At 52.9% G+C, this 23,034-nt stretch overlaps 8 protein-coding genes across 8 annotated transcripts; 6 read left to right on the plus strand and 2 right to left on the minus strand.

The window, feature by feature from the left end:
- Positions 1–944: 944 nt before the first annotated feature.
- On the plus strand, positions 945–3,040 carry AtWU_04617 (STE20 family serine/threonine-protein kinase; the record flags this gene model as incomplete). Its single annotated transcript, XM_035499728.1, has 6 exons — positions 945–993; positions 1,061–1,128; positions 1,201–1,368; positions 1,422–2,023; positions 2,077–2,709; positions 2,773–3,040. 6 exons carry the CDS (start codon positions 945–947, stop codon positions 3,038–3,040), a joined length of 1,788 nt encoding a protein of 595 aa, XP_035355621.1.
- Positions 3,041–4,714: 1,674 nt separating this feature from the next.
- Positions 4,715–6,444, plus strand: AtWU_04618 (vacuolar protein sorting-associated protein 1; the record flags this gene model as incomplete). The annotated part of the gene is made up of 2 exons (XM_035499729.1): positions 4,715–6,156; positions 6,240–6,444. 2 exons carry the CDS (start codon positions 4,715–4,717, stop codon positions 6,442–6,444), a joined length of 1,647 nt encoding a protein of 548 aa, XP_035355622.1.
- Positions 6,445–6,971: 527 nt separating this feature from the next.
- AtWU_04619 (translocation channel protein TIM22) lies at positions 6,972–7,681 on the plus strand (the record flags this gene model as incomplete). Its single annotated transcript, XM_035499730.1, has 3 exons — positions 6,972–7,082; positions 7,159–7,254; positions 7,343–7,681. 3 exons carry the CDS (start codon positions 6,972–6,974, stop codon positions 7,679–7,681), a joined length of 546 nt encoding a protein of 181 aa, XP_035355623.1.
- An 885-nt stretch (positions 7,682–8,566) lies between these two features.
- On the minus strand, positions 8,567–9,738 carry AtWU_04620 (cysteine synthase A; the record flags this gene model as incomplete). The annotated part of the gene is made up of 2 exons (XM_035499731.1): positions 8,567–9,564; positions 9,618–9,738. The coding sequence occupies 2 exons, from the start codon at positions 9,736–9,738 to the stop codon at positions 8,567–8,569; spliced, it is 1,119 nt and encodes a 372-aa protein (XP_035355624.1).
- Positions 9,739–10,329: 591 nt separating this feature from the next.
- On the plus strand, positions 10,330–13,728 carry AtWU_04621 (condensin subunit YCG1; the record flags this gene model as incomplete). The annotated part of the gene is made up of 2 exons (XM_035499732.1): positions 10,330–12,378; positions 12,430–13,728. 2 exons carry the CDS (start codon positions 10,330–10,332, stop codon positions 13,726–13,728), a joined length of 3,348 nt encoding a protein of 1,115 aa, XP_035355625.1.
- Positions 13,729–16,307: 2,579 nt separating this feature from the next.
- On the plus strand, positions 16,308–18,548 carry AtWU_04622 (putative RNA binding protein (Arp); the record flags this gene model as incomplete). The annotated part of the gene is made up of 4 exons (XM_035499733.1): positions 16,308–16,460; positions 16,664–16,721; positions 16,851–17,557; positions 17,628–18,548. 4 exons carry the CDS (start codon positions 16,308–16,310, stop codon positions 18,546–18,548), a joined length of 1,839 nt encoding a protein of 612 aa, XP_035355626.1.
- Positions 18,549–20,044: 1,496 nt separating this feature from the next.
- Positions 20,045–21,150, plus strand: pre6 (proteasome core particle subunit alpha 4; the record flags this gene model as incomplete). The annotated part of the gene is made up of 5 exons (XM_035499734.1): positions 20,045–20,072; positions 20,147–20,153; positions 20,209–20,261; positions 20,351–20,738; positions 20,814–21,150. The coding sequence occupies 5 exons, from the start codon at positions 20,045–20,047 to the stop codon at positions 21,148–21,150; spliced, it is 813 nt and encodes a 270-aa protein (XP_035355627.1).
- Positions 21,151–21,438: 288 nt separating this feature from the next.
- Positions 21,439–22,281, minus strand: AtWU_04624 (CHY zinc finger protein; the record flags this gene model as incomplete). The annotated part of the gene is made up of 6 exons (XM_035499735.1): positions 21,439–21,520; positions 21,584–21,685; positions 21,864–21,925; positions 21,999–22,072; positions 22,150–22,193; positions 22,277–22,281. 6 exons carry the CDS (start codon positions 22,279–22,281, stop codon positions 21,439–21,441), a joined length of 369 nt encoding a protein of 122 aa, XP_035355628.1.
- Between the last annotated feature and the right edge of the window lie 753 nt (positions 22,282–23,034).

The following is a 23,034-nucleotide window of genomic DNA, read 5'->3' on the forward strand; positions in this document are numbered from 1 at the left end:
ATTCTATTGCATGTAGATATCCTGTTATTTGGTAATGCCAACCCGGGGGCCGTAAGAATGGATTATGGTGAATATAGCGTTACGGAGTACACTGTGTAGGGTACCATCCAGATGCTGGTGGCCTTGTCGAGTTACACAGATGTGGCGAAGATATTGCATAAGCTAAGTTGTCGCATCCGGAATTTCGTAGATAGATAGCCAGGTTTCCAAGATTTCCGAGAAAACGAACCCACCATAGTGAGTCTAGGTTATATTTAGCAGAGAGCAAAGGTGGCTGGCTATGCGGGGAAAGTAATTTAACTCTTAGGCCCCCCGTCGATGAGATGCACGATCGAACCCCGATCGTATTCGTGAAGTGGCTGCTGAGTAGCTAAATATCAAAGAAGACTACACATGTCAGTGTAAGACATGGTCTTATTCCATGTCATTATTTTCGGAGGTCAGAAGCTTAATCATGGAGCAAGTTATAGTTAAAGGGAAAGAAAGCAGCATGTGATCTGACACGCCGGCAAACCAAATAATCCGAGTCCGGCGGTCAGCGGCAGGCGGTGAGGGGGAAGAAGCAGCGGGAACCATGGTTGCCATGAGCTACCGCCTGTTGTGTCTGCCGCGAACCATGGGAGCGAGCGGCTGCCGACCACCGGATGCGCGACGGGCTGGTCCTTGAATGGAGGAGTCCCTGGTAGATAGCCTCAGCTCCCCGTTGATTGCTCCTCCATCCCTCCGCTCTCCAAGGTCGGTTCACTCGAATTTGTTCGGCTCAGCGTGTATATCTTGTATTCACAGGATTAATTCAGCTGGCTGGCTGTGCGGGTTGCCCCTTGTGTGCTGAGTTGTGTGTGTGTGTGGTCCCTGCTCACCTTTTTCCTCTTTTCTATTTTTCTCTCTCCACTTTTCACGTCGTCGCTGTCTCATCCGTGGAGGAGACCTCCTGCACGATAACCATGGAGGACGACATGTCAGGTCATTATCAGATGCTGGAGGAGCTGGGAAGTGAGTGGTCCTGCGGAATGTGTCAGTGGAGGCAATCGCATCGGGAACTGACCGTTTGCACCTGCAGGTGGAAGTTTTGGAACGGTGTACAAGGCCATTGAAAAGGCTACCGGAGAGATTGTGGCGGTTAAACATGTGCGTGTGACTCTGCATGGCTTTTTCGCCCGGTGAACGTATCCATTTATTGACATGCGCCCGCTGCTACAGATCGATCTCGAATCCAGTGAAGATGATATCCAAGAAATCCAGCAGGAAATCTCCGTCCTCGCTACCTGTGCGAGCCAATTCGTGACGCAATACAAGGCGAGTTTTCTGAGAGGTCATAAGCTGTGGATTGTGATGGAGTATCTCGGTGGTGGATCCTGTCTGGACCTGGTAATCCATGAGTGACCTGTCGAATCTGGGTGCGCTTCGCTAACCACTTCTAGCTGAAACCCGGCGTTTTTAACGAAGCCCACGTCGCCATTATTTGCCAGCAACTGCTTCTGGGTCTGGATTATCTGCACAGCGAAGGCAAGATCCACCGCGACATTAAAGCCGCCAATGTACTTCTGTCGCATACCGGAAAGGTCAAGCTGGCGGATTTCGGGGTGGCCGCACAATTAATCAATATCAAATCCCAACGCAACACCTTTGTCGGCACGCCGTTCTGGATGGCGCCCGAAGTTATCCAGCAGGCTGGATACGACTACAAAGCGGATATCTGGTCCTTGGGTATTACGGCGATCGAGATGATCAACGGCGAGCCGCCACACGCCAGCACTCACCCCATGAAAGTGCTTTTTTTGATTCCTAAGGAACCCGCCCCCCGCTTGCAAGGCGACGACTATAGCAACACCTTCAAGGACTTTGTTGCACAGTGCTTGACCAAGGACCCCGACCGAAGACCGAGCGCCAAGGAGCTTCTGAGACACAAGTTCATCCGCAATGCGGGGAAAACGGAGGCTTTACAGGAACTGATTCACCGGAGGCAGGATTGGGATGCTGGTCGGGGTGTGACGCACAAAGTGAAGTATTATGCAGAGTCTCTGTATGTGGCCCGCCCCCGAACACACATCACATCCGCTAACTACTTTGCTGCAGCAATACGATTCGGAACCTGGATGATGATGACGGATGGGTCTTTGATACCGTGAAAGCTCTCACGATGGCTATCCGCGAAGAGCCCGACGACTTTGAGAACGAGCCGGAACCCCAGGACTGGGTGTTTGATGAAGCCTCCGAGCTGATGGACGACTTGCACATCTCTAGCCCACCTATTCCACCGAAGCATGCAACGAATACCGCCGTCAGACGGGCACCGGCCCCCGAACGCAGTCCATCCTTGCGGCGTGCCAAGCGACGATCCAGCGGGGTGAAGCAACCTCTGGGGGTGGACATGAGCTTTGGGAACAGTCCCTCGACCGTTCGTCAATTCCGTCGGGTGTCGGATAAGGTCCCCGCCGACGCTTCATACCCCCCGCAGTATTCCTACACGGACGAAAATGCCAGTCCCAAGACGCTCTTCTCGGAGCCCAACAGCAAGGAAGCACAGCTGGGCCGTCGCGCATACAGCAAGGCGGTGGGACTTGCCTGTCAGGAGGTGTTGGGCACGACGGGAGATGACGAGAAGCGCGAGGCGATTTCCCGGCTGGCCGAGGCGTGGAGTGATCTGGAAATGATCGACCCTGAGGGTCTGTATCACATCGTGAGGGCGATGACGGAGCGACTGCAAGGGTAAGTGGCGATATTTCCTGCAGCGAATGGCAAGGGAAGCTGATGAAATGGCGGTTACTCTAGCGACCCCAAGCTGGCCAGCCTCGTCCCACCCGCTCCACCGGCCGAATCCCCACAGAGGCCGCGACTGGTTCTGGCACAAAACAACCCACATCTGAAAAGCCATCGGCGCCGCCAGAGTGCGGCAGTGGCCGAGCCCAACCTGCAGCCGGCGCAGCTGGCGAATCTCCCGGGCCAGCAAGTGCCGGGGATGGAGCACACGAAGCAGTTGTCGGATGTGCTCTATCAACGATGGTCTGAAGGCCTCCGCAACCGCTGGCCGGGGATCTAAACTCCTCCTTGTATCCCTGACGTTATTGACAGGTCCCTTGCGGCTCTCTGTCTTCTCTTTTGACCTTGTTTTATTTTTATTATCTGTACAAAATCGGTTCCCGGGGCGTTTACATGTTGGGTCCATGGGCTTGTTGTATGCTGCACCTATTGATTTCATTTCTGCATAATTCCCCTCGCTTGGTACGGTTTCCTTGCTGCATTGGGCTCCGTGGGTTGGGGCCAAGCTGGAGGCCAGGTGCTGGTCGAACTGGTGTGGCAGCGTGGCACAACCCGTGGGACTGGCTCGATGGCTCAGCTCCGAATCTGCGCGACGAGTTTCATTTCTGATGATTATATTTCGGGCGAGCATGTGTACTAAATTCTGTTCTGATAGATAGGTCTTTTGCTGCTTTTCTTTCTTTCGTTCATTTTGATGATGTGATAATTTGTTGTTGTTGTTTTGGATGGAAGGATAATCTTGGACAGTGTATGGACTTTGTGTGAACTATAGCTGGTGTTGGTGGAACTGAGGCGATCTGCGACCTGCATGTATTTGCTGCATGTATGGGTAACCACAATTCTATGAAAAAATTTAAAATTAAAAAAAATTAAATCTCCTACGTGATGTATATTAGGAACAACATGATGGTACAAAGTAATAACGGAAATACCAGCCGAGCAGGCCATCCAGACTCCGAGAAGACGGGTCGGGACGATACGAAGTTTAAAAATAGGAGCAGTAATTTGGGAGATGAGAGAAGTGTGCGGGAAGTAGATAAATACGTAGGGAGAAAGCAGTTGCAGGTAAATTGGCATCACGTTGGGGCCTGTCAACCACATGAGGGAGGGGAGGATGATCCTCATTGATCATGCTGTTTAAATGTTCCCCCTTGCGTGCATGTCTCCCCGCATCGTGCAGCAGGGAAAGATAATGAAATGTGATGGATGATCATGTAGATAGATAATCATATACTATCTATGCTGGGTATGCACCTTTTTGCAGTGTCCATCCTCATCTAACTACCGGGTTAGTAATTTCCATGGACCACACCCATCACCCCCTGAAAGAGAAAAGAGAAGAGAAATGAGAGAAATGAGAGAAATGAGAACGCGGTGAAACGCAAGACTGCAGGCGGAAGGGATGCGCGTTGCGACCCGCTGGAGCCCATCCACTTCCCTCCTTCGCCCGCCAACTTGGTGGCTTTAGTGACCTTCACTAAGACCCGTTGGCTCTTAGCCATACTTTCGTGCCCTCGGCCAGACCTTTTCCTCTCGTGCTCGTGCTCTTCGCATTTTTATTTGATGGGATTTGATTACACTCCTTCTCTCTTGGCCGTGTTGCTTCCCGGCCCCGTTTCTTCTATTTTTCCTTCTTTCCCTTGCCCTGACTGACCTTCTTCTATTCTCTTTCTTCAATCTCCTCCTTTTCTGCCTCTTAAACGGCTACCATTTGTTTATGCGGCTGATTGGCCCCATACATTCTTTAGCTTTCTTATCAGCCAATTCCTCTCCCTCGTGCCCGCCCCCCCTGGAGCATTCATCTGACTGACTCCCGGGCCCCTGATCGATTGTTTCTATCCTTCCTGCCGGGCTCTCCAGGGTTTTGCCATGATTCTGTCGCTTCAGCTTCTGTAACCAACTCCCCAGGCCTGTCTGATCAACGAAGTTTCCATCCTCAGTACGCTGGTCCGTCATGGGGGATTCCCCGGGAACGGGCAGGGCGGGAATGGCTCCGGAAACGTCCCAGACATTGCTGCAGCTGTCGTCGCCCGACCACCTCACCCACCACCACCCAAACCCTCCCACTGAGCATGATCGAACTACCCTTCAGTCGAAGCGATCCTCTCTACCAGCACGTCCAAATGGTGCTGCTCGACACGCCAAACGACTGACCTTGAACTTCCCCATCAACATCCCGCCGCCCGCCACCGTCGACCCTAGTGCGAGTGTTGCCTCCCCTGGATCCATGACGCCCGTGACTCGTTCCTCCGCCTACCCCTCGCCGATCCCCCATCTGGGAGCTCCCCTGGCCTTTGACGAACAAGATGATGGCTCCGGACTGTTGACTGCCATCGCCTCGCAGGAAAGAAGAGTGCTGGAGCTGCGGGAGGAGCTCCATCGTGCGGAGACTGAGCTGGACTCGTTGAAGAAGCAGTGGGCCTCGTCCGAGAGGACCAAGAAGCGAGCGGAGATCAGCTATCGGGCAGAGCCTTTGATCCCGCTGCGATCCCCCGATCAGACTCCGGAGCGCTCGCATCGTCGAGACCCCAGTCTGAGCGGCTCCGCGAGCCCCTCGCTGGCGCACGCACGACTCAGCCGGGAGCTGGATCGCCGCCACAGTCTGCGCGCAGCTGCAACTCAAGGCACGACCGTCTCAGCCAATGGACGACGGGTGTTCCGGGGCTCTCACACCCGGACCCTGTCCTTGCTGTCGCCGGTGTCGGTTTCTGGAGACGGCAGGGCCGCATCGGAGTCGGAGACCAACTCGGCGAATGGTCGTATCGGTCGGTCTCCCCGGTCAGCCACTCTGCCGTCGTCTGTTGAGCGCAGTGCAGGTTCCGGCGACTCCTCCAAGCCCACCGAGGACATGATCGCGCAGTGGCGAAACACCATGCCTCCTCCGTCTCGCGAGGCGCTGATGCGCACCGGCAAGCAGATGGCGTCCGACCTGCGCGAGGGACTCTGGACATTCTTGGAGGATATCCGACAAGCGACCGTGGGAGAAGAGGGCATCAGTGCGACCGAATCCCGGGGCGTACCTCCCGTACGCAAGCGGGATTCATCCAGCTCGACATCGCGAAGCAGAGACCGGTTATCCATGCAGGGGGGCAGAACGTCACGCGCGGGGACGAATTATTCTGGTAAAGACTCCAACTCGGCGGACATTGACGCGTCGTTCTGGAGTGAATTCGGCATTGATACAGCTGGGCAGAAGTCCCGGAGCGCTCGCGGAGCCTCCAGTACCCCAAGCGGGCGGATCGAACAGGGCGGCTCCCACATCCCCGATGTTGAAGACAACTGGGAGTGGGACTCGCCGAAGAAGACACACACACCGTCATCCAGCCGCTCCACGTTGGAGTCGAAGCAGGACCAGTCGCCGATGACGCAGAGCAGCAGTCCACGTACAAGTACCAGGTAGGTCCTAACCAGTGTTTATATCTTTCGTAGGCATCTGTCCTCGTCTTGGCCCTTGACAGTGATACGCTGACTGGCACTAGTTTTGGCGACTGGCGCGCCCTGCACGAGTCTATTGTCCCCGATCCCAGTGTATCCGACGGTATCCCTTGGCCAGCCATTACCAAGCTGGCGCCCTCGAAGTTGACCCGGACCGCGTCCAACCTGATGGCCGAATGGGAGCGCAGTCTCTCCCCCGAACGAAAGGAACCCTATTCGCCGATTGACAAGGACGACAAGCGTGACTGATTGCTCGATTACTCTGAATGTGCCGTTCGATTACGGCTTTCGATTTATTTCTTCCAATGCTATTGTAAATATGGACACGATATGTGCGACCAAGCAGAGACCGACGGATTAACGCAGGGTTATGAATGTTGCAATACCCTTTACGATGAGCGTTGATTTCACTCTTTACCTTCTTGCAATGTTTTAGAATGTATTTATGTCAGAATGTACTGGCTGTAAAAACAGTTACTTATTACCTAGAATTAGAGATCTTGCTCTATATTAGTAGAGGTAGTTGATAGTATCCGTATAGTATCGTGAAATCCCGGGATATCACGTGACATTGCCACTCTGGCACCTCCCGCGTCCCGTAAAAATAAATTTGCGCCCGTCGCCATCTCCGCAAAAAGTCCGGGGGATGCGATAATCGGCCGTCTGTCTACACCACTCACTACCACCGTGTCGCGGAGCTCCTCCACCACTCCAGCCTCCCTACCAAAACTCCTCAAGCTCCACCACATACCTCAGACTCTAAGACAACATACACAATGAACCCCGCTGGCATGACCACGCCGATGGGCGGCCTCGGCGGCGCCCCCGGCGCAGCAGGACCCAACATGCAGGGCATGAGCGAGCAAGAACAAGCCATGGTGAAGATGGTACACTTCCTCCCTACCCCTTACCCTCTCCCTCCTCATCAGTAAACCCAAGCTAACGCATTAATAATGATGGTAGATGTACTCCGCCATGGAATCCTGCCCCATGAAGACCGTCATGGCCGGAACAATGGGTTTCGGTCTGGGTGGTGTATTCGGTTTGTTCATGGCTAGCGTACGCCTGCCCCCCATCCCTATCCCCATACCCTTCCATCTTCCAAAATCAACCAAACCAAACTAACAGATACATGGTATATGTGTAGATGTCCTACGACTCCACCTTCACCCCGCAAGGCAAAGCGATCGCCGACCTCCCCTGGAAAGAGCAAGTGCGGAGGGGATTCAAAGACATGGGCCAGCGGTCGTGGTCTAGCGCGAAGAACTTCGGTGTCGTGGGTGCGCTGTACTCTGGCACTGAGTGCTGTATTGAGGGCTTGCGGGCCAAGAATGATCTTACGAACTCGGTCGCGGCGGGTTGCATTACTGGTGGGATTCTCGGTGCGAAGGCTGGTCCCCAGGCTGCGGCGGCGGGGTGTGCGGGCTTTGCGGCGTTCAGTGCGGCGATTGATGCTTATATGAGGATGCCGGAGAAGGATGATTGAGGTATTTCCCGAGTTTTCTTCGAAGGAGAGAATGGGAGGGCTGGGGGGGAAAGGGAGGGTGTAATGTGGGTTGTGTTTGTTTTTCATGGGTGGCGTTTGGGTTGGGTGCATTTTATGGCGTTTACTTCATTATCTCTTTTCTATTTCGGATGATGTTGATTGATTGATGTTGATAGACTTCATGGTTTGTGGTTGTGGGAGAGGGGTGGGGATGATGGATGGATGGATGGTCTTGACTCGACTCATTGTATATTATTACTACTGTGTACAGATAGAATAGATCTCTTTGCAGCGGTGTTACTACTCGTATAGTAGTGGGCTGGTAAATGTAGACTCGCACTCACTAATTATATCCTTGGATTGTAGTATCGAAGTATGTAATGACGTCAAGTCAACAATGATATAAATTAGAGGTACTACTAGTACCGCTCATATATTCATCAAGTAGTATACTACGAAGTATGATTCTTGATTTGTAGTTTATAACGACTAGTAAATATATATATAACTGTTCGCAACTTCGTTGTAACGGTAGATAACTTTAGATGCTTTGGCTATTTTTACTATATGATTCCTGGGCGTTGATGATGCCATGCCATTACCTACTACTTTAAATGTTTATTATGTGTGAGTTGGTATTGATTCTAAGAGTAAGTAATGAGAGTGTTTGGGTTTCAGTTCTATGAATGTTGGAGTTGGGTGTGTTGAGTTCATTATGTGGTGTGGATATATATACTACTACATCCTAGCGGGTCACGGGTAGTATCATCATGAGTCCCATTAAAGTACTACTACTACTACTACTACTACTACTACGAAGCCGAGTTCAAAGAGTCCGTTCTAGCATACATCATATCTATTCACAAATTGATAACTGATTTACATCTAAGGCAGCACAACATAGCGCTCCAAGTGCTTCGGCACCGCGCCACGCAGTCCCTTCGTCTGCAACCACGTGTTGGAGAACAACCGGTCCGCATAGCGGTAAGCACCATCACACAAGATAGTAACAACGGTGTTACCCCTGCCCAGCTTCTTCGCCACTTCCTGCGCGGCCACCACATTCAACGCCGAGCTGGCACCGAGGTACAGACCCTCCTCATCCAAGCAGCGATACACCATCTCAATCGACTTCTCGTCAGGAATGTTAAGCGATCCGTCCAGCAGACCAATATCCGGCTGCAGGTTATCCGTGACACGACCCTGGCCAATACCCTCAGTGATACTGCTACCGGAGCGCTCGACCAAGTTCCCACCGCTCTGGATATAGCTGTGCAACACACTACCCGGAGGATCGGCAAGGAAACTCTTGACCTTCCCGTCACTGACGGTCTTCAAGTAGCGCGTAATACCAGCCAAAGTACCACCGGTACCCGTAGCACAGGTGAAAGCGTCAATCTGACCGTTCGTCTGCGCCCAGATCTCGGGACCGGTCGTCTCGATATGCGCCTGGCGGTTGGCGGTGTTGTCGAACTGGTTAGTCCAGACGGCGTTGTCCAGGGACTCGGCGTGCCGGCGTGCCTGGTGGTTGTAGTTCTCCGGGTTGTCGAATGCGACAGCGGGGACGGGGTACACTTCGGCGCCGAGGAGACGCAACAGGTCGATCTTGCCCTGCGATTGGGTGTTGGGCATGTAGATGACGAGCTTGTAGCCCTTGGAGCGGCAGACGTGCGCGAGTCCGATTCCGGTGTTTCCTGCCGTGCCTTCCACTACCGTACCGCCGGGCTTCAGGAGGCCCTTTCGCTCTGCATCCTCGACGACGAATAGAGCTGCGCGGTCCTTGACGCTGCCTCCGGGGTTCTGGAACTCGGCTTTGCCGAGGATGTTGCAGCCGGTTTCTTCGGAAAGCTTCTTCAGTCGGATCAGGGGGGTGTTGCCGATTGCTAAGGTGGAGGGTTAGTTATGCGGTTGAGTTGCCGGGTATGGGTGCATATACCTTCCGTGAGGCCGTTGGTGAAGCCCTGGGCTTTGGATACCCGGACATTGTAGGAGGTTGTCGACGCCTCCGCGGCGCGGAGGGCCGTTGTGCCGAATCGACGGATACTCTGACGAAACATGCTGTCAATGGCTCGCTAATCGTCAAACCCAGAACGCCTGGATGCTGAGGGAGGAACGCAGCGATTCCCCGGATTGTCCGCATGCCGATGATCGGTGTTAGTAAGCTACGTCACGTGGTCGATGGCGTGATTGCTTTCACTGCCTTTACTGGACATTCCATGATGGAGCTGACATTAGCAGCTGTATTGTATTGTGTTTATATGTTGCTAGCCGTGAAAAGGATAATGTTAAGCTCAGTCTTGTGCATGTTCAGTGTAATGACATCACATTCAGTGTGAACTGCATGTTTCTCGTACAGCCCAGTAATCTTCTGTTGATTGAACCACGTGCAGCCCTAGCCCTTATCAGCCTTCCCGTTTGGGCTGTTTGTTTATCCAGCCCCGTGACAGCCTCCGCAATGTTTGGATCGGAACAGCATCAGTCTTTCTCCTGAACACATCGAACTCTTGCACACGCCAGACACGCTTTGGACGGACGACGCGTTAAGATCCATCGATGCAACGGATTTAGGATGATTTATGACAACTATTGACTCCCGACCCCTTACTGAACTGTCTGAGACGAGACATCTACCCCGCCATTGAGCCACCATGCCTGGCCGATCCGCCCGTTCAACGTCCACCGCTACGCGCAAGACCTCCGCTCAGCCCTCGCGCGCAGGCTCAGTGACCCCGTCTTTCACTATCCCCGAGGAGCCTTCACTTCCAGAGGCTATTCCCACTTTGCGCCGCGATGTATGCTCTCTTTTCGCCGATGCGCAGCGCTCGACAACCGGACATCGGAAACTCGTTGTCCGACTGAGGAAGCTCCAAGAAGCTTGCTGCGGCATATCCCAGAAGAGCTCCAAGAAGGATGGAAGCAAGTCCCAGGCAGAGTGGACGCTTCCTATGGAAGAGACTCTGCCCGAGACGGAGTTCAATACGGAGGTCGGCCGTTGCGTTCTGCGCATTCTCCCTATCAAGAAATCAGAGCCGGTCGGAGACCGCATCCTACGCTTTCTTGGCGCATTCCTGGCATTGGCTTCCGAGAAAGATGCAGAACTATATGCCGCAGATGATGACGATGAAGATATGCAAAATTCGCCTGAAACGCCCACTTCCCGCTTGACAACCAGCCTGATCAACATAATCGTCCCATTATTAGCAACAAAAGACAAGACGGTCCGCTTTCGTGCCACTCAAATCATCGCCCACATTGTCAACTCCCTCGAAACGATAGACGACGACCAATATCACGCCATTCGCGGCGGCCTTGTGAAGCGCATTCGAGACAAGGAGCCTGCCGTAAGAGTGCAGGCTGTCATGGGACTTGGCCGTCTCGCAGGAAACGATGACGAAGATGACGATGACAGCAAGGCCGTGCTCGAGCGACTCATCGATATTATGCAGAATGATACCAGTGCCGATGTACGAAAGACCCTACTCATCAACCTCCCTCTGGTGCCGGGTACCCTGAAATATCTCCTGGAACGAGCCCGCGATCTCGATGCCGCTACTCGACGTGCCTTGTACTCGCGTCTCCTTCCCACCCTAGGTGACTTCCGGCATTTGTCGCTGTCTATGCGAGAGAAGCTTCTTCGATGGGGTCTCCGTGACCGTGACGAGAGCGTTCGCAAAGCCACGGGTAAATTGTTCTACGACCGCTGGGTTGAAGACTGCGCTGGCACCAACAACGACCCCGAAGCCGGACCTACAGGCCAACGCTCCCCACCGAACTTCAACGGGCTGCTTGAGCTCCTCGAGAGAATTGATGTTGTCAACTCCGGAGTAGAGTCTGGAATTGCACACGAAGCCATGCGTAGCTTCTGGGAGGGTCGCCCGGATTATCGGGAGGCGGTTGTTTTCGACGAGCCTTTCTGGGAGAACCTTACCGCAGAATCGGCCTTCATGATCCGGTCTTTCAGCGACTTCTGCCGCGTTGAGAATGAAGGGAAGTACGACAAGCTTGCAGACGAGAAGATGCCCGAAGTCACAGCCCTTGCGTTTTACCTACACAAGTATATGACCGAGCTGTTGCAGCGGAAGAAGATCGCCAAAGAGACTGGTGATGCTAATGATGACGATTCCGTGGAGCAAGAATTTATCGTGGAACAGTTGCTGCATATCTCCATGACTCTGGACTACAGTGATGAAGTTGGACGGCGCAAGATGTTCTCCCTCCTGCGTGAGTCGCTTGCCGTACCGGAACTCCCTCAGGAGTGCACGAAGCTTGCTGTCGAGACCCTGCGATGTGTTTGCGGCCCCAACGCTGCTGCTGAGAAGGAATTCTGTAGCGTTGTTCTGGAAGCCATTGCTGAAGTCCACGACACTATTGTGACTGAGGACAGCTTCGTGTCTGCAAGGTCAGAAATCAGCGATGCCAGCTCCACCCGCCACCGATCCGAGACCCCTCAGTCCGAAGAAGAGAAGCCTTTCAACAAAGAGGAGGCTAAAGCGAAGGTACTGAAGGAGATCATGGTCAATATGAAATGTCTGCACATTGCGCAGTGCATGCTGCAGAATGTCGAGGGCAACCTCCAGGCCAACATGAACTTGGTGACTATGCTTAACAACCTCGTCGTGCCTGCCGTTCGAAGCCACGAGGCCCCTATCCGTGAGAGGGGTCTTGAGTGTCTGGGTCTTTGCTGTCTACTCGATAAGGTAGGAACAATTCTATGAAGTGCTTACAATGGTCTACTAACGATTCTACAGACTCTGGCTGAGGAAAACATGACTCTCTTCATCCACTGCTTCAGCAAGGGCCACGAGGCTTTGCAGGTGACTGCCATCCACATCTTGTGTGATATGCTGACAACGCATCCCACGTTGCTTGTGCCTGTGGAACAAGATGACGGCGAGACCGTGGCGCCGCCAGTTTTCCAGAAGCCATTGTTGAAGGTCTTTGCTCGGTCACTGAAGTCCAGCTCGCCTAACAGCGTGCAAACAGCTGCCGCTACAGCGCTCTCGAAATTGTTGCTCACAAACACGTTCACGCCAGCGGGGGCGAACATCCCCCCCGCCATTCAGGAATATAACCAGACTTCCGTCGAGACTCTCCTGCAGTCACTTATCCTTTCCTTCTTCCATCCTCGTACTCGGGACAACCCTGCGCTGAGACAGGCCTTGGCCTACTTCTTCCCCGTGTATTGCCATTCACGACTGGAAAACACCCAGCACATGCGAAAGGTCGCGGTTCCCGTGATCCGGGCCACGCTGAATGCCGCCGAAGAATATTACTCGCTCGAGGCTGAGGAAGACAGTGACGGTGATATTGATGAGTCGGTGGGCCAGCGGGAGCTGAAGGCATTGATGACCGGCGTTGTGGGTATGCTGGCTGAGTGGACTGATGAGCGGCGGGTTGTCGGATTGGGCGGGGAGAGGATTCTTGCGGGTGGTCCGGCCAACGCCAATGCTTGCGGTTTTGTCCACCTCGCCCTGGTCAAGGATATCCTCGAGCGGGTGCTAGGGATCAGTACCGGCACCAACCGTTGCTCCAAGGAGGAGAAGAAGCTGCTCTTCTCCCTTATGAGCAAGCTCTATATCGCTCCTCCGGTCGTTCCCTCGCGGTCCGGGTCCCGGGCTCCTGAAGGCGAGGATCCGTTCAGTTCCAGCGTTCGCAGTGCCCAGGCGGAAATCACGCCGGAGAATAAGGAACTGGCGCAGGAGGTGAAGGAGCTGCTGGATGAGGCGATCGAGGAAGGCGTGGCCGCCGAGGCCGCCGGGCGGAACGCGCTCGTCAAGGTCAAGAACGCAGTCCTCAAGCTTCTGGCTGCGGCTCATGGGGGACGCCCGACCAGCGGGCGAGCCCGCGAAGGCATGGAAGAAGGCGATAGCGATGTTATGAGCGTGCGGTCGAACATGAGCGTCCGGTCTGGTAGTGTGCGGCCATCCATTGAGCCCGGGACCATGCGGCGGGGCTTCTCACTGGAGCCTAGTATCATCGAAGAAGAGGATGAGAACGACGATAGCCGGACCACGATTGTGAAGTCGGAAGGTCAGGATGACGAGTAAATCCGTAGATAGTTGGACATGGGATTGGGAAAGGCGTTTGAGGAAGGTTCACCCGGTGCGTTGGGATGGATTGGCTTGACATGGGACGGGCCGTCTAGTTAGGTGTTTGGTTACGAGTGTACATGATGTTTCTAGTTGGTTGACACTTAATCTCATGATGATATTTGCTACGTGTGGTTGGTGGGCTATTCTGGTACATAGGCGGAGATTAGTATGGGAAACGTCAGCCTGGCCCATGGCTGGCTTAATACTTGTGACTGGGGGGAAAAGGGAATCGTGTGATCTGGAACGTGGACCAGGCGGTAGCTTACTGGAACGGCGCTAGTGGCAGTTTTAGACCGGGATGAGGTGGAATTAGTAGTACGGAGTACTGTCATGGCCTGATATGGATGGCGCGTGGTGATAAGTCCGTCGGGATTTGAGGGAGTGAAATGTCGCAGCCGGGAAGTAGGTATTGTAGGTAAGTAAGCCTGGTCTATCGGTCGAGAATATAGTAAGTACTGTCTTTCTCAATGAATCAATATAGAGTAGCAACGTCTTCTCAACTAATTGGTTCCTTTGTATATAAATTGTTAATACATTGCAAGGTACATCAAACAATCAAAACTCTCCCTTTAATTGATCTCATGAAGTTACTCCGTATTTGTTGGTAATTAATAATTAATCCAAACAGAACCCAATCACGGAATCCCTCGCCCAGCAACTTTCAATCTTTCGGATGCGAAGTCTGGCGGATAGTGGGTCCTTCCACTTCCTATCATTGGCCATCATCCACAGGCACCTCCACGGAATCTCTCGCGTTTTTTTTTCTCCTCTCACATTTTTTTTTTCTTCTCACTCTTTTTTCCCTTATGCTTTGGTTGTGGAACAGATCGAATAAATCCATTCAATTGACTTTGCTTTGACATTCCATCCTTTGCCCCCCCTCCTTCTCCCTTCCCTTCCCACCCCCAAACCTGGCACGGCCATCTTAGTTATCTGGGCACGCACAGAGCAACTTGGATGGTAGTAGTAGATGATTAGTTTATTAGACATGTAGACTGCGTAAAATTTAGTAGTAAGTACAAAGTACTTACTGTTATTGCCACGCTACTTTACTACTTCCTCTTCATGTCGTCAGCAATACCATTATCATCATCATTACTTGTTTCTTGCTTGACCTTTGCTGCCTGGAGGGGAAAATATATCCAGGGTTTAAGGTTAATGGGAATGGATCAGCCTTGGGGGGAAGTCGAGCTTTCCCTTTTGGCGGCGGGCGTCGGGTCGGAGATACCGTCAAGAACAAAAAAGTACGGGTTTCACTCCGGACATTCCATTCCACACACTGTCTCTATTCTGTGTCTGTCATTGTGATTCGACCATTACTATTTATATATAGTTGTTTCATGAAGGGAGGAGAAGAAGGAGAGAGAGCCTGGGGGATGATCCGACATTCCAGAGACACGATTCAATGGGGGTGTGAGATGTTTTATCATTGGCTCTGGGGGGTTCACGGTGATCGGGATGGTTCGTTGATTTGACAGGTGATTGTCGTAGTAGTAATATTAATAAGTAGTATTTTAGACTGTTCCGTCGTGTTCAATGTGTTGTTGGTAAAGTATGACGAATGTCGGATGTGTGTGTATGTATGTAAGTATGTGTGTGTGTCTTATGTGTGTCAATTAACCAACATGAATCAATTATTATTCTCTGCAGCGGTGTCATGGTTAGTTGTATTCTGACCAGACCGACAGATACAGATACAGATAGACACCTTGGGGGAGAAGTGAAAGAATAAATAGCAGCAATGACTGATTATACTGCTAGGGAGACAACTGAGAAAGGCTGTTGTACCAGACCTGTCATACAATTACGGTAAACGGTCAGTCGTGGGATGTATCGATCAAGTTAGTAGTAAGTAAGTAGTGTATCCTCTCTCTTTCTCTCTCCCCCGTGGAAATTCTCAGGAGAGGAAACCAGATAGTAAAATCTAATTCGATTGTTCCGAATTCCCACCACCAAAAAAAAAAAAAAAAAAGGCTGTGAAGTTCGGACTTTGTGTAGTAGATCTGGAAAGGAATTGATTCCAATTCTTTTCGATAATTCCCATATATAATCAATCACTAAACCAGTCGGGGTTGACCCGTAGACGCCGTCCAGTTGGGCCAGGATCCCCTCGAAGCCGAAACTTTTCTTTTAATCTCGACGCTCCACCACCAGAAAAGCGAACTTGTCCTGCTTTCCCATCCTGGCCTGGGGACTTTCTTTTTCCTTCCTTCCCTTCTTCCCTTTCGATCTTCTGCTTTCTCCTCCTCCTCCTTCTCCTCCCTCCCCCTCCTCCGTGCTCTCCTCTTTCTTCCTTCCTTTCCCTCCCCCCCGTGATCTTTTTTCTTTTCTTCTCTTCACGGCGGTCTTTTACCCCCTCCTTCTCCCTCCCGGTCGTGAATTCGTGTCGCCTGCTGTGCCTGCAGACACGTTTTTTTCCTTTCTCCGACCCGTCCCTTTTCCTCCCTCCTCCCTCCTCCCTCCCTCCTCCACCCTCCCCTGCCCGCTCCGTTGGCCGTGAGATTCAGCCAACGTCTAGACAACAACCGTGAGCGATGGCCGTTTCAGCACCCACCCCCAAGCTGGATCGCTACATTGTTATCCACGTTGCGACCACCTGCGACGAACATGGAGTCTACGTCACTAAGGACTCTGCTGAAGTGATTGAGTTGGGGTGGATCTTGTTGGATACCAAAACCTGCGAGGAGGTACGTCGGCTTGATTATTTTATTATCTCTCGTTCATCCATTCATTGCCCCAGCCTTTTCTCCCCCTCCTCCTTGACAAATTCTCCCCCTCTCGGATGCTTATCTGCCGTGCTTCCTTCATCAACCGAGACCACTCATACCCCCCAACAAGAGAATCCTCCATGATGTACTATTTGCTGACACTGTTTTCTTCGTCGGCTTAGTTGCACCATGAGAGCGTTCTTGTCAAGCCCGTCAACACCCCCATCACGCCTCTTTGCAGTAAGTGCACCCCATTCGAACGCAGCCTACCCAATCACCCAACAATGCCTTCCTCTCCTTCTCTCGTACCTCACTCCGTCCCTCCGCATCCATCCGTCCCTTGGTTCAATGGCTGACGGTCTTTGAAAGCGAGCTTGACGACTCTGACATGGGAACACGTCCGCTCGGCAGGCACCTTCCGCGACGCCATCAACCGCTTCGACGCTTTCGCCCAGGAACACCTCATCAGCAAGAACCTGGAGTTCGCCTTCGTGACGTTGGATTCATGGGATCTTCGTGTGCAGCTGCCCCGTGAGGCCCGGGACAAGGCAGTCGTGCTTCCGGCATACCTTCAGCACTCCCGGACATTCGACCTCCGCACCGAATACCAGCGATGGCAGACTCACCACCCCGAGTCTCTGCCCTTCGGCCCCAGCTCTCTCTCCAACATCTGCGCCGCCCTCGAGGTCGAGCCCGTTCAGTCTTCCGCTCCCATCAAGCACAACCTTCCCTTCCACCTGCAGGCCTTGGCTCCCGCCTCTCCCCGTCGCGCCATGGAGGAGGCTATCACCTTGGCCAGAGTGCTGCGCGGCTTGATCCGGAAGTCTCAGCCCCCGCATGAGCACCCCGAGATTCTCACCCGCCCCATGGATGCCAGAGCGGACGTTCGTGCCTTCCTGGCCGAGCGCAGCAAGGTTCTTCATCTGAGCGGACTCCCCCACGACACCACCCAGTCCGAGCTGGAGAGCTGGTTCACTCAGTTTGGCGGTCGTCCGATCGCGTTCTGGACCCTCCGCACCCCGGATCAGCACAAGCCTACCGGCACCGGCTTTGCGGTCTTCTCGTCCCACGAAGAGGTATGAACTGGCTTACTGTCTTTCACTATCCTCAGACCTTAGATCAGACATCTAATTTGTTTCCACGCAGGCTGCCGAGAGCCTTTGCATGAACGGCCGTGCTCTGAACGAAAAGGCCATCGAGGTGTCTCCTTCCTCCAGCCGTGTCCTGGACCGTGCCGCGGAGATCCTGACGCCTTTCCCTCCCTCCAAGAACCGCCCTCGTCCTGGCGACTGGACTTGCCCCTCATGTGGATTCTCGAACTTCCAGCGCCGTACTGCATGCTTCCGCTGCTCGTTCCCGGCTATGGCCGCTGCCCCCGATCCGATGGGATACGGCTACGGCTACGGCCCCCCGTCCATGATGCCTCCTCACATGGGCCACGGCCACGGAATGGGCCATTCCCGCGGCATGGGCGGCAACGGCGGTGTGGTGCCTTTCCGTGCTGGTGACTGGAAGTGTGGCTCCGAGGGCTGCGGTTACCACAACTTCGCCAAGAACATCAATTGCCTGCGTTGCGGGGCCCCTCGGTCTGGAGCAGCAGTTGTGGCCGACTCCGCTTTCCCGTCCCCGATGGATCCTCCCTCGAGCTTTGGCATGGGCCCGAACTCCATGACCAGCACCCCGGCTCCTGGTCCCTTCGCGGCTAGCACTGGTAGCTTTGGCGGCTTTGGTCAACAGTTTGCCGCGCCCCCCAACAACTATGCTGCCTTGCCTTCGGGCTTGGGAAGCGCCCCGGCCGCATACCCCCCTATGGGTCAGATGAACGCTGGTTATGGCTCCGCGAATGCTTCCCATTCCGCGGCCTCGTTCGCCAACCCGGCCGCCCAGGCTGCCTTCACGGGGGCTGATCACAACTCGTCGACCAGTGCGTCCAACGGTGCCTTCTACGGCAATGATGGCTCGAGCGATCCGTTTGCCTTCCTCTCGACGGGCTTGGGAGGTTTGACTGTGGGTGAAGATGCCCACTCTCGTCGCAACGGCGCCAGTGCGAACAAGTCCCCCGCGTAAAAAGTTATGAAACAGCAATGTTGTTTCAGCCGGGGACATTAGAGATTTGTTTTCTACGACGGTTCTCCCTCACGGTTTTTTGTCCATATGGTGGTCTGGATATGTTGGTATATGTGACGGTTGGTATTCCGTTGATGCGCATTTGTATAAGGAATTCTGCAGTTCTGGTGCATTAGGTTGGGAGGAGCAGGCCGGTAGCGTGTCGTCGTTTCGTCCGATTTGGTCCTTTCTGTTTTTGCCTGGTCTCGCAGATTTGACGTCAGACCATTTTCGGTATGTCTTACTATTGTGTCTTTGCAAGCGATGTTTGAGGGTATAGAAGAAGACCGCCCGGGCAGGTGGGCCCAGGCGGTCCTATGCGCTTCTTCACCACCTGCTGGATCATCGTTTCGCGTTTGTTGTTGGTTCTCATTTCTTTTTTTCTTTCCTTCTTGGAGCGGCATGGGCTTCGCGCATTTCTCTCGTCATGGGCGCATACTTCCTCCGGCGGAGGGGAGGAACTCCTGTCCGGCTAGCCGCGGCGCTGGCGAGGAAGGGCTCGAGCATGGCATTGCATTCTAGATATTGTCTTTTTTTTTCTTTTTTTTATTTGTTGGCTTTCCGAGTTCATCTGCGCGCTTCGACAATAGGGATCATTGGAGAATCACGGTATTGATCATGGTTGGGATACAATGGAACGGACTCTGTTGGGGGTGTTGGGGTATTCCTTTTGAGCCAGCAAAATTTCAACCAGCTACGACGGATTTGGGACATCTGCGAGGCACATGGATTGGGAGTCGTGCGTGCGACAAGATTGTTCTGAGTGTCCATAATTCTTGTACTGTTCTTCATATTACTTATACTGTTCTCGTCTTGTGTTTACATATGCTTTCCCTGCGGGTTTTGTCGTTCCCTCCTTCAAAAGTCGAGACGTGATTATTGGTTTGACTAGCCCGATGCCTGCATTCTCTCGTATCGCCTTTCAGCGTGTGATGTACAGCATGGTCCGATCTCAGCTAGGCAGGGAGTCATGGGCGATTGGGGTGTAGATCAACTATATGAGAATTCTCTTTTTATCGAGCCTGTTGATATTTATGCATTGGTCGTCATGATCGATTGGTGGGTGATTAGTTCTGTGCTAGGTTGATTCCATGGTACCATTAGAGAAGTATTTTCTTATAGTTTCCTGTTGTGGCCATTTCTAAGTGGCTACTGTCTACTGCGTGGAATATGCAAGCACTGGAGGCAAGAGTTGTACCAGTAGTAGGATGGTCGGGGAGAACCAGCAGGAGGGAGAGCGTCATGGCGGCTAGCCGCGCGCCAAGCGCTTGGGAGCTCTCAAGGCAGCGGCGGGCCTCGCGTCCACCTCCATCTGTCATCGCCCAGCCGGACACCGGACCCCAGCATTCTACGACCCAAGACTCCGAATTGTATCTATTTGACCTCCTACTTCCTCCCGTGAACTTCATTCCAGTCTCCTTTCTCTCAGAAACCCTTAATCTTGCCTACTGCCCATAATGTCTGGATATGACCGAGCTCTTTCAGGTAAGACAAGCTAGCTACTACCTTGGCTACGGGCCTGGTTGATGAAGGGATTCCCCATTCTAACCTCTTCGCAGTCTTCAGGTATGAATTTCTAGCTTCATGAAGCTCTAGCAAACACATCCTAACCCGCCCTCAGCCCCGACGGGCACGTCTTCCAGGTGGAATACGCCATGGAGGCCGTCAAGCGAGGTACGTCCAGCCCCTCCGACCCCAAGGGAATCCTCCCATCCATCAATCACATCATAACTCACCTATTCTCTCCTTTTGTATCTATCCAGGAACCTGCGCCGTCGGAGTAAAAGGCAAGGACGTGGTCGTTCTCGGCTGCGAGAAGCGCTCCGCACTGAAGCTCCAAGATACCCGCATCACACCGTCCAAGATCGCCATGGTGGATAACCACGCCGTCCTGGCTTTCGCCGGTCTGAACGCCGACGCCCGCATTCTTATCGACAAAGCCCGTCTAGAAGCTCAGTCCCACCGTCTGACCGTTGAGGACCCCGTCACTATCGAATACATTACGAAGTACATTGCTAGTGTGCAGCAGCGGTACACGCAGAGTGGTGGTGTTAGACCCTTTGGTATCAGTACCCTGGTCGTGGGTTTCGACCCCAATGATAAGACGCCCCGGTTATATCAGACTGAGCCTTCGGGGATTTATTCCGCTTGGTGGGTGTTCCTCCTATGATTTGTGTTGATGATGTAGGGATGGGTTGAAGCTGACTGATGGTTTCGGGCTATTAGGAAAGCAAATGCTATCGGACGCTCCAGCAAGACTGTGCGCGAATTCCTCGAACGCAACCACCAGGATGAGATGGACCGCGAACAGACTATCCAGCTCACCATCAAGTCGCTGTTGGAGGTTGTGCAGACTGGTGCGAAGAACATCGAGGTGGCTATCATGTCGCCTGGGCAGACGATTGAGATGCTCCCGGATGACCAGATCGAGGCGTACATTAAGAGCATAGAGACGGAGAAGCAGGAGGAGGCGGCTAAGAAGAAGACGGGTCGCGGTGGCACCACGACGGCTGCTATCCTAACACGGCCTGGTGGCGGCGAGGGCAGCGAGAGCCGGGAGTAAGGTGGATGCCATGCCGTTCAAGTAGAGGCTACGTCGAATCAGCAACGATGAGACTCTCGTTGCGGGGTGTGCTTTCTATCCGGTTAATTGTCTAGGGATCTTGCAAGAAGCGTTACGTCCTTTTTCACGAAAATAAACTCCGTTATACTGTAATGCAGATGTGCTCCGGATCTATATGAAGCTCTAGGTTCCAGGTGATATACAGGGATTATGTAGGTAAAGTGTAGTAGTGTGTATGCATAATTTCGTAAATCTCGTTCATCCACCCATGGTTTCGGGGACTGGCGTCTAACCCAAGCGATCGGAAATATCCTTGAAGTTGAAGATGGAGCGTTCCTGGTGTCCGCGAACACGGTCGTCTTTGAGCATTCTACACGAAGGAATATCGTCAGTTATCCCAACACAGAATAGACGGGTATAGGGGGGCACTCACCTGGCATCGATTCTCGCATCCTCACCCTCGACCTGCAACGTGGGCGTCGGCGTCACAGCGTCAATCACGAAATGGTTATCGCAGTGCGGGCAGTACTCGTCACTAAAATCCAGATAAAATAGGTGTCAACTAGTCAATTCAACCATTCGTAACCTCCTTCTACCCCTCCCCCTTTATCTTCCTCTCTCTCTTTTTATAGATATGGGCCAGCCCCTCCGGTTTATCATCCCAGTAACTAAGGGCAGCAGGTGTGGGGGCGGGTGACGACGACCGGACGCACCTCTCATCAAACTCCGTCGCGTCTTTCCGGAAACATTTCTTGCATTTCTTGCAGGCGAAGACCTAGAATTTTGGGAATTCATTTGGTTGGTGATTGAGGGTTTGTGGTAGGTAAGGTAAGGTAGTAAAAGTATACCATTTCAGTGGTTTTGGTGAGCGAGTGCGATTCTTGTTCTTGGTGGCATTCGGCGCAGTCGAACCATTTTTTGCCTGTCACGGATACACGGGGAATAATTAGATTTGAGGTTTGAGGAGAAAGGGGGTTAGAGGGAGGGATGAGGGCTTACAGCAGGGAGAGCGGATGGCCACTTGAGCGTTCAGGATGTGTTTACTGGATTTTTGAGGATTATTGGTGAGTTGGGGTTCAAGCTGGTGAGTAGAGAGAGGATGGGAGGTGAGGGGTATGGTTCATACCACATTTTCTAAAGTTTGTACACGGGGGGGATTTGGGTATAGAAGGAGAGAAGAGTAAATATAGACAAGTTTCAAAAAGACACAAAGATGTCTTGAATGTGGTGGGAAGTTGGAGTAAAGTATGCAGTGGTTCAGGTCGGGGGGAGGCTAAAAATAAAGAACGATTGATGGATGGATGGATCCATCCATCCATTCATTCATTCCTCTCTCCCTCCATCAATGCATATCACGCGCGGGTCGATCATCGCCTCGCCTCGCTGGGTTTCTTCTCTCTCTCTCCCCTTTCCTTTCCTTTTCCTTCCCTACTACTTACTTTACTCCTCAACTTCCTCTTGTCGGTTTGGGTGACTTCATCTCCATCCCTCTCTTCCCGCCCATCCTCTTCTTGTCTTCCCTTTCTACTCTTCCTCCTACTCTTCCTCCCCACTCTTTGGATCCCTCCCTTCCTCCGTCCTTCCCCCCCTCTCTCTCCACACATTCACTGCTCAATTCCTCCCATCGCTCCGATTTTCACCTGATATTGTCCGGGCCATTCTCCACGTCCTCCGCAGAGTAGGATCTCCTGATCTAGACCCTTCCTATCCCTGCACGGCGTCTTGTTGTCTCTACTGCTTCTGAATTCCTTCCGCCTAAACTGGAGCTCCGCCACAATCGTCACTCCCGGCTCAACTCCCTGCCACCCGTTATCTTATCCAGTCTGGCCATTAAATTTACTGTGCCATTTCTTAGCCTCTCCCCAGTGGTTGTCTGTATTCATC

This window comes from Aspergillus tubingensis, assembly GCF_013340325.1.
Source record: "Aspergillus tubingensis WU-2223L DNA, scaffold_6, whole genome shotgun sequence".
In the NCBI taxonomy this organism is placed as follows: Eukaryota; Fungi; Ascomycota; class Eurotiomycetes; order Eurotiales; family Aspergillaceae; genus Aspergillus; species Aspergillus tubingensis.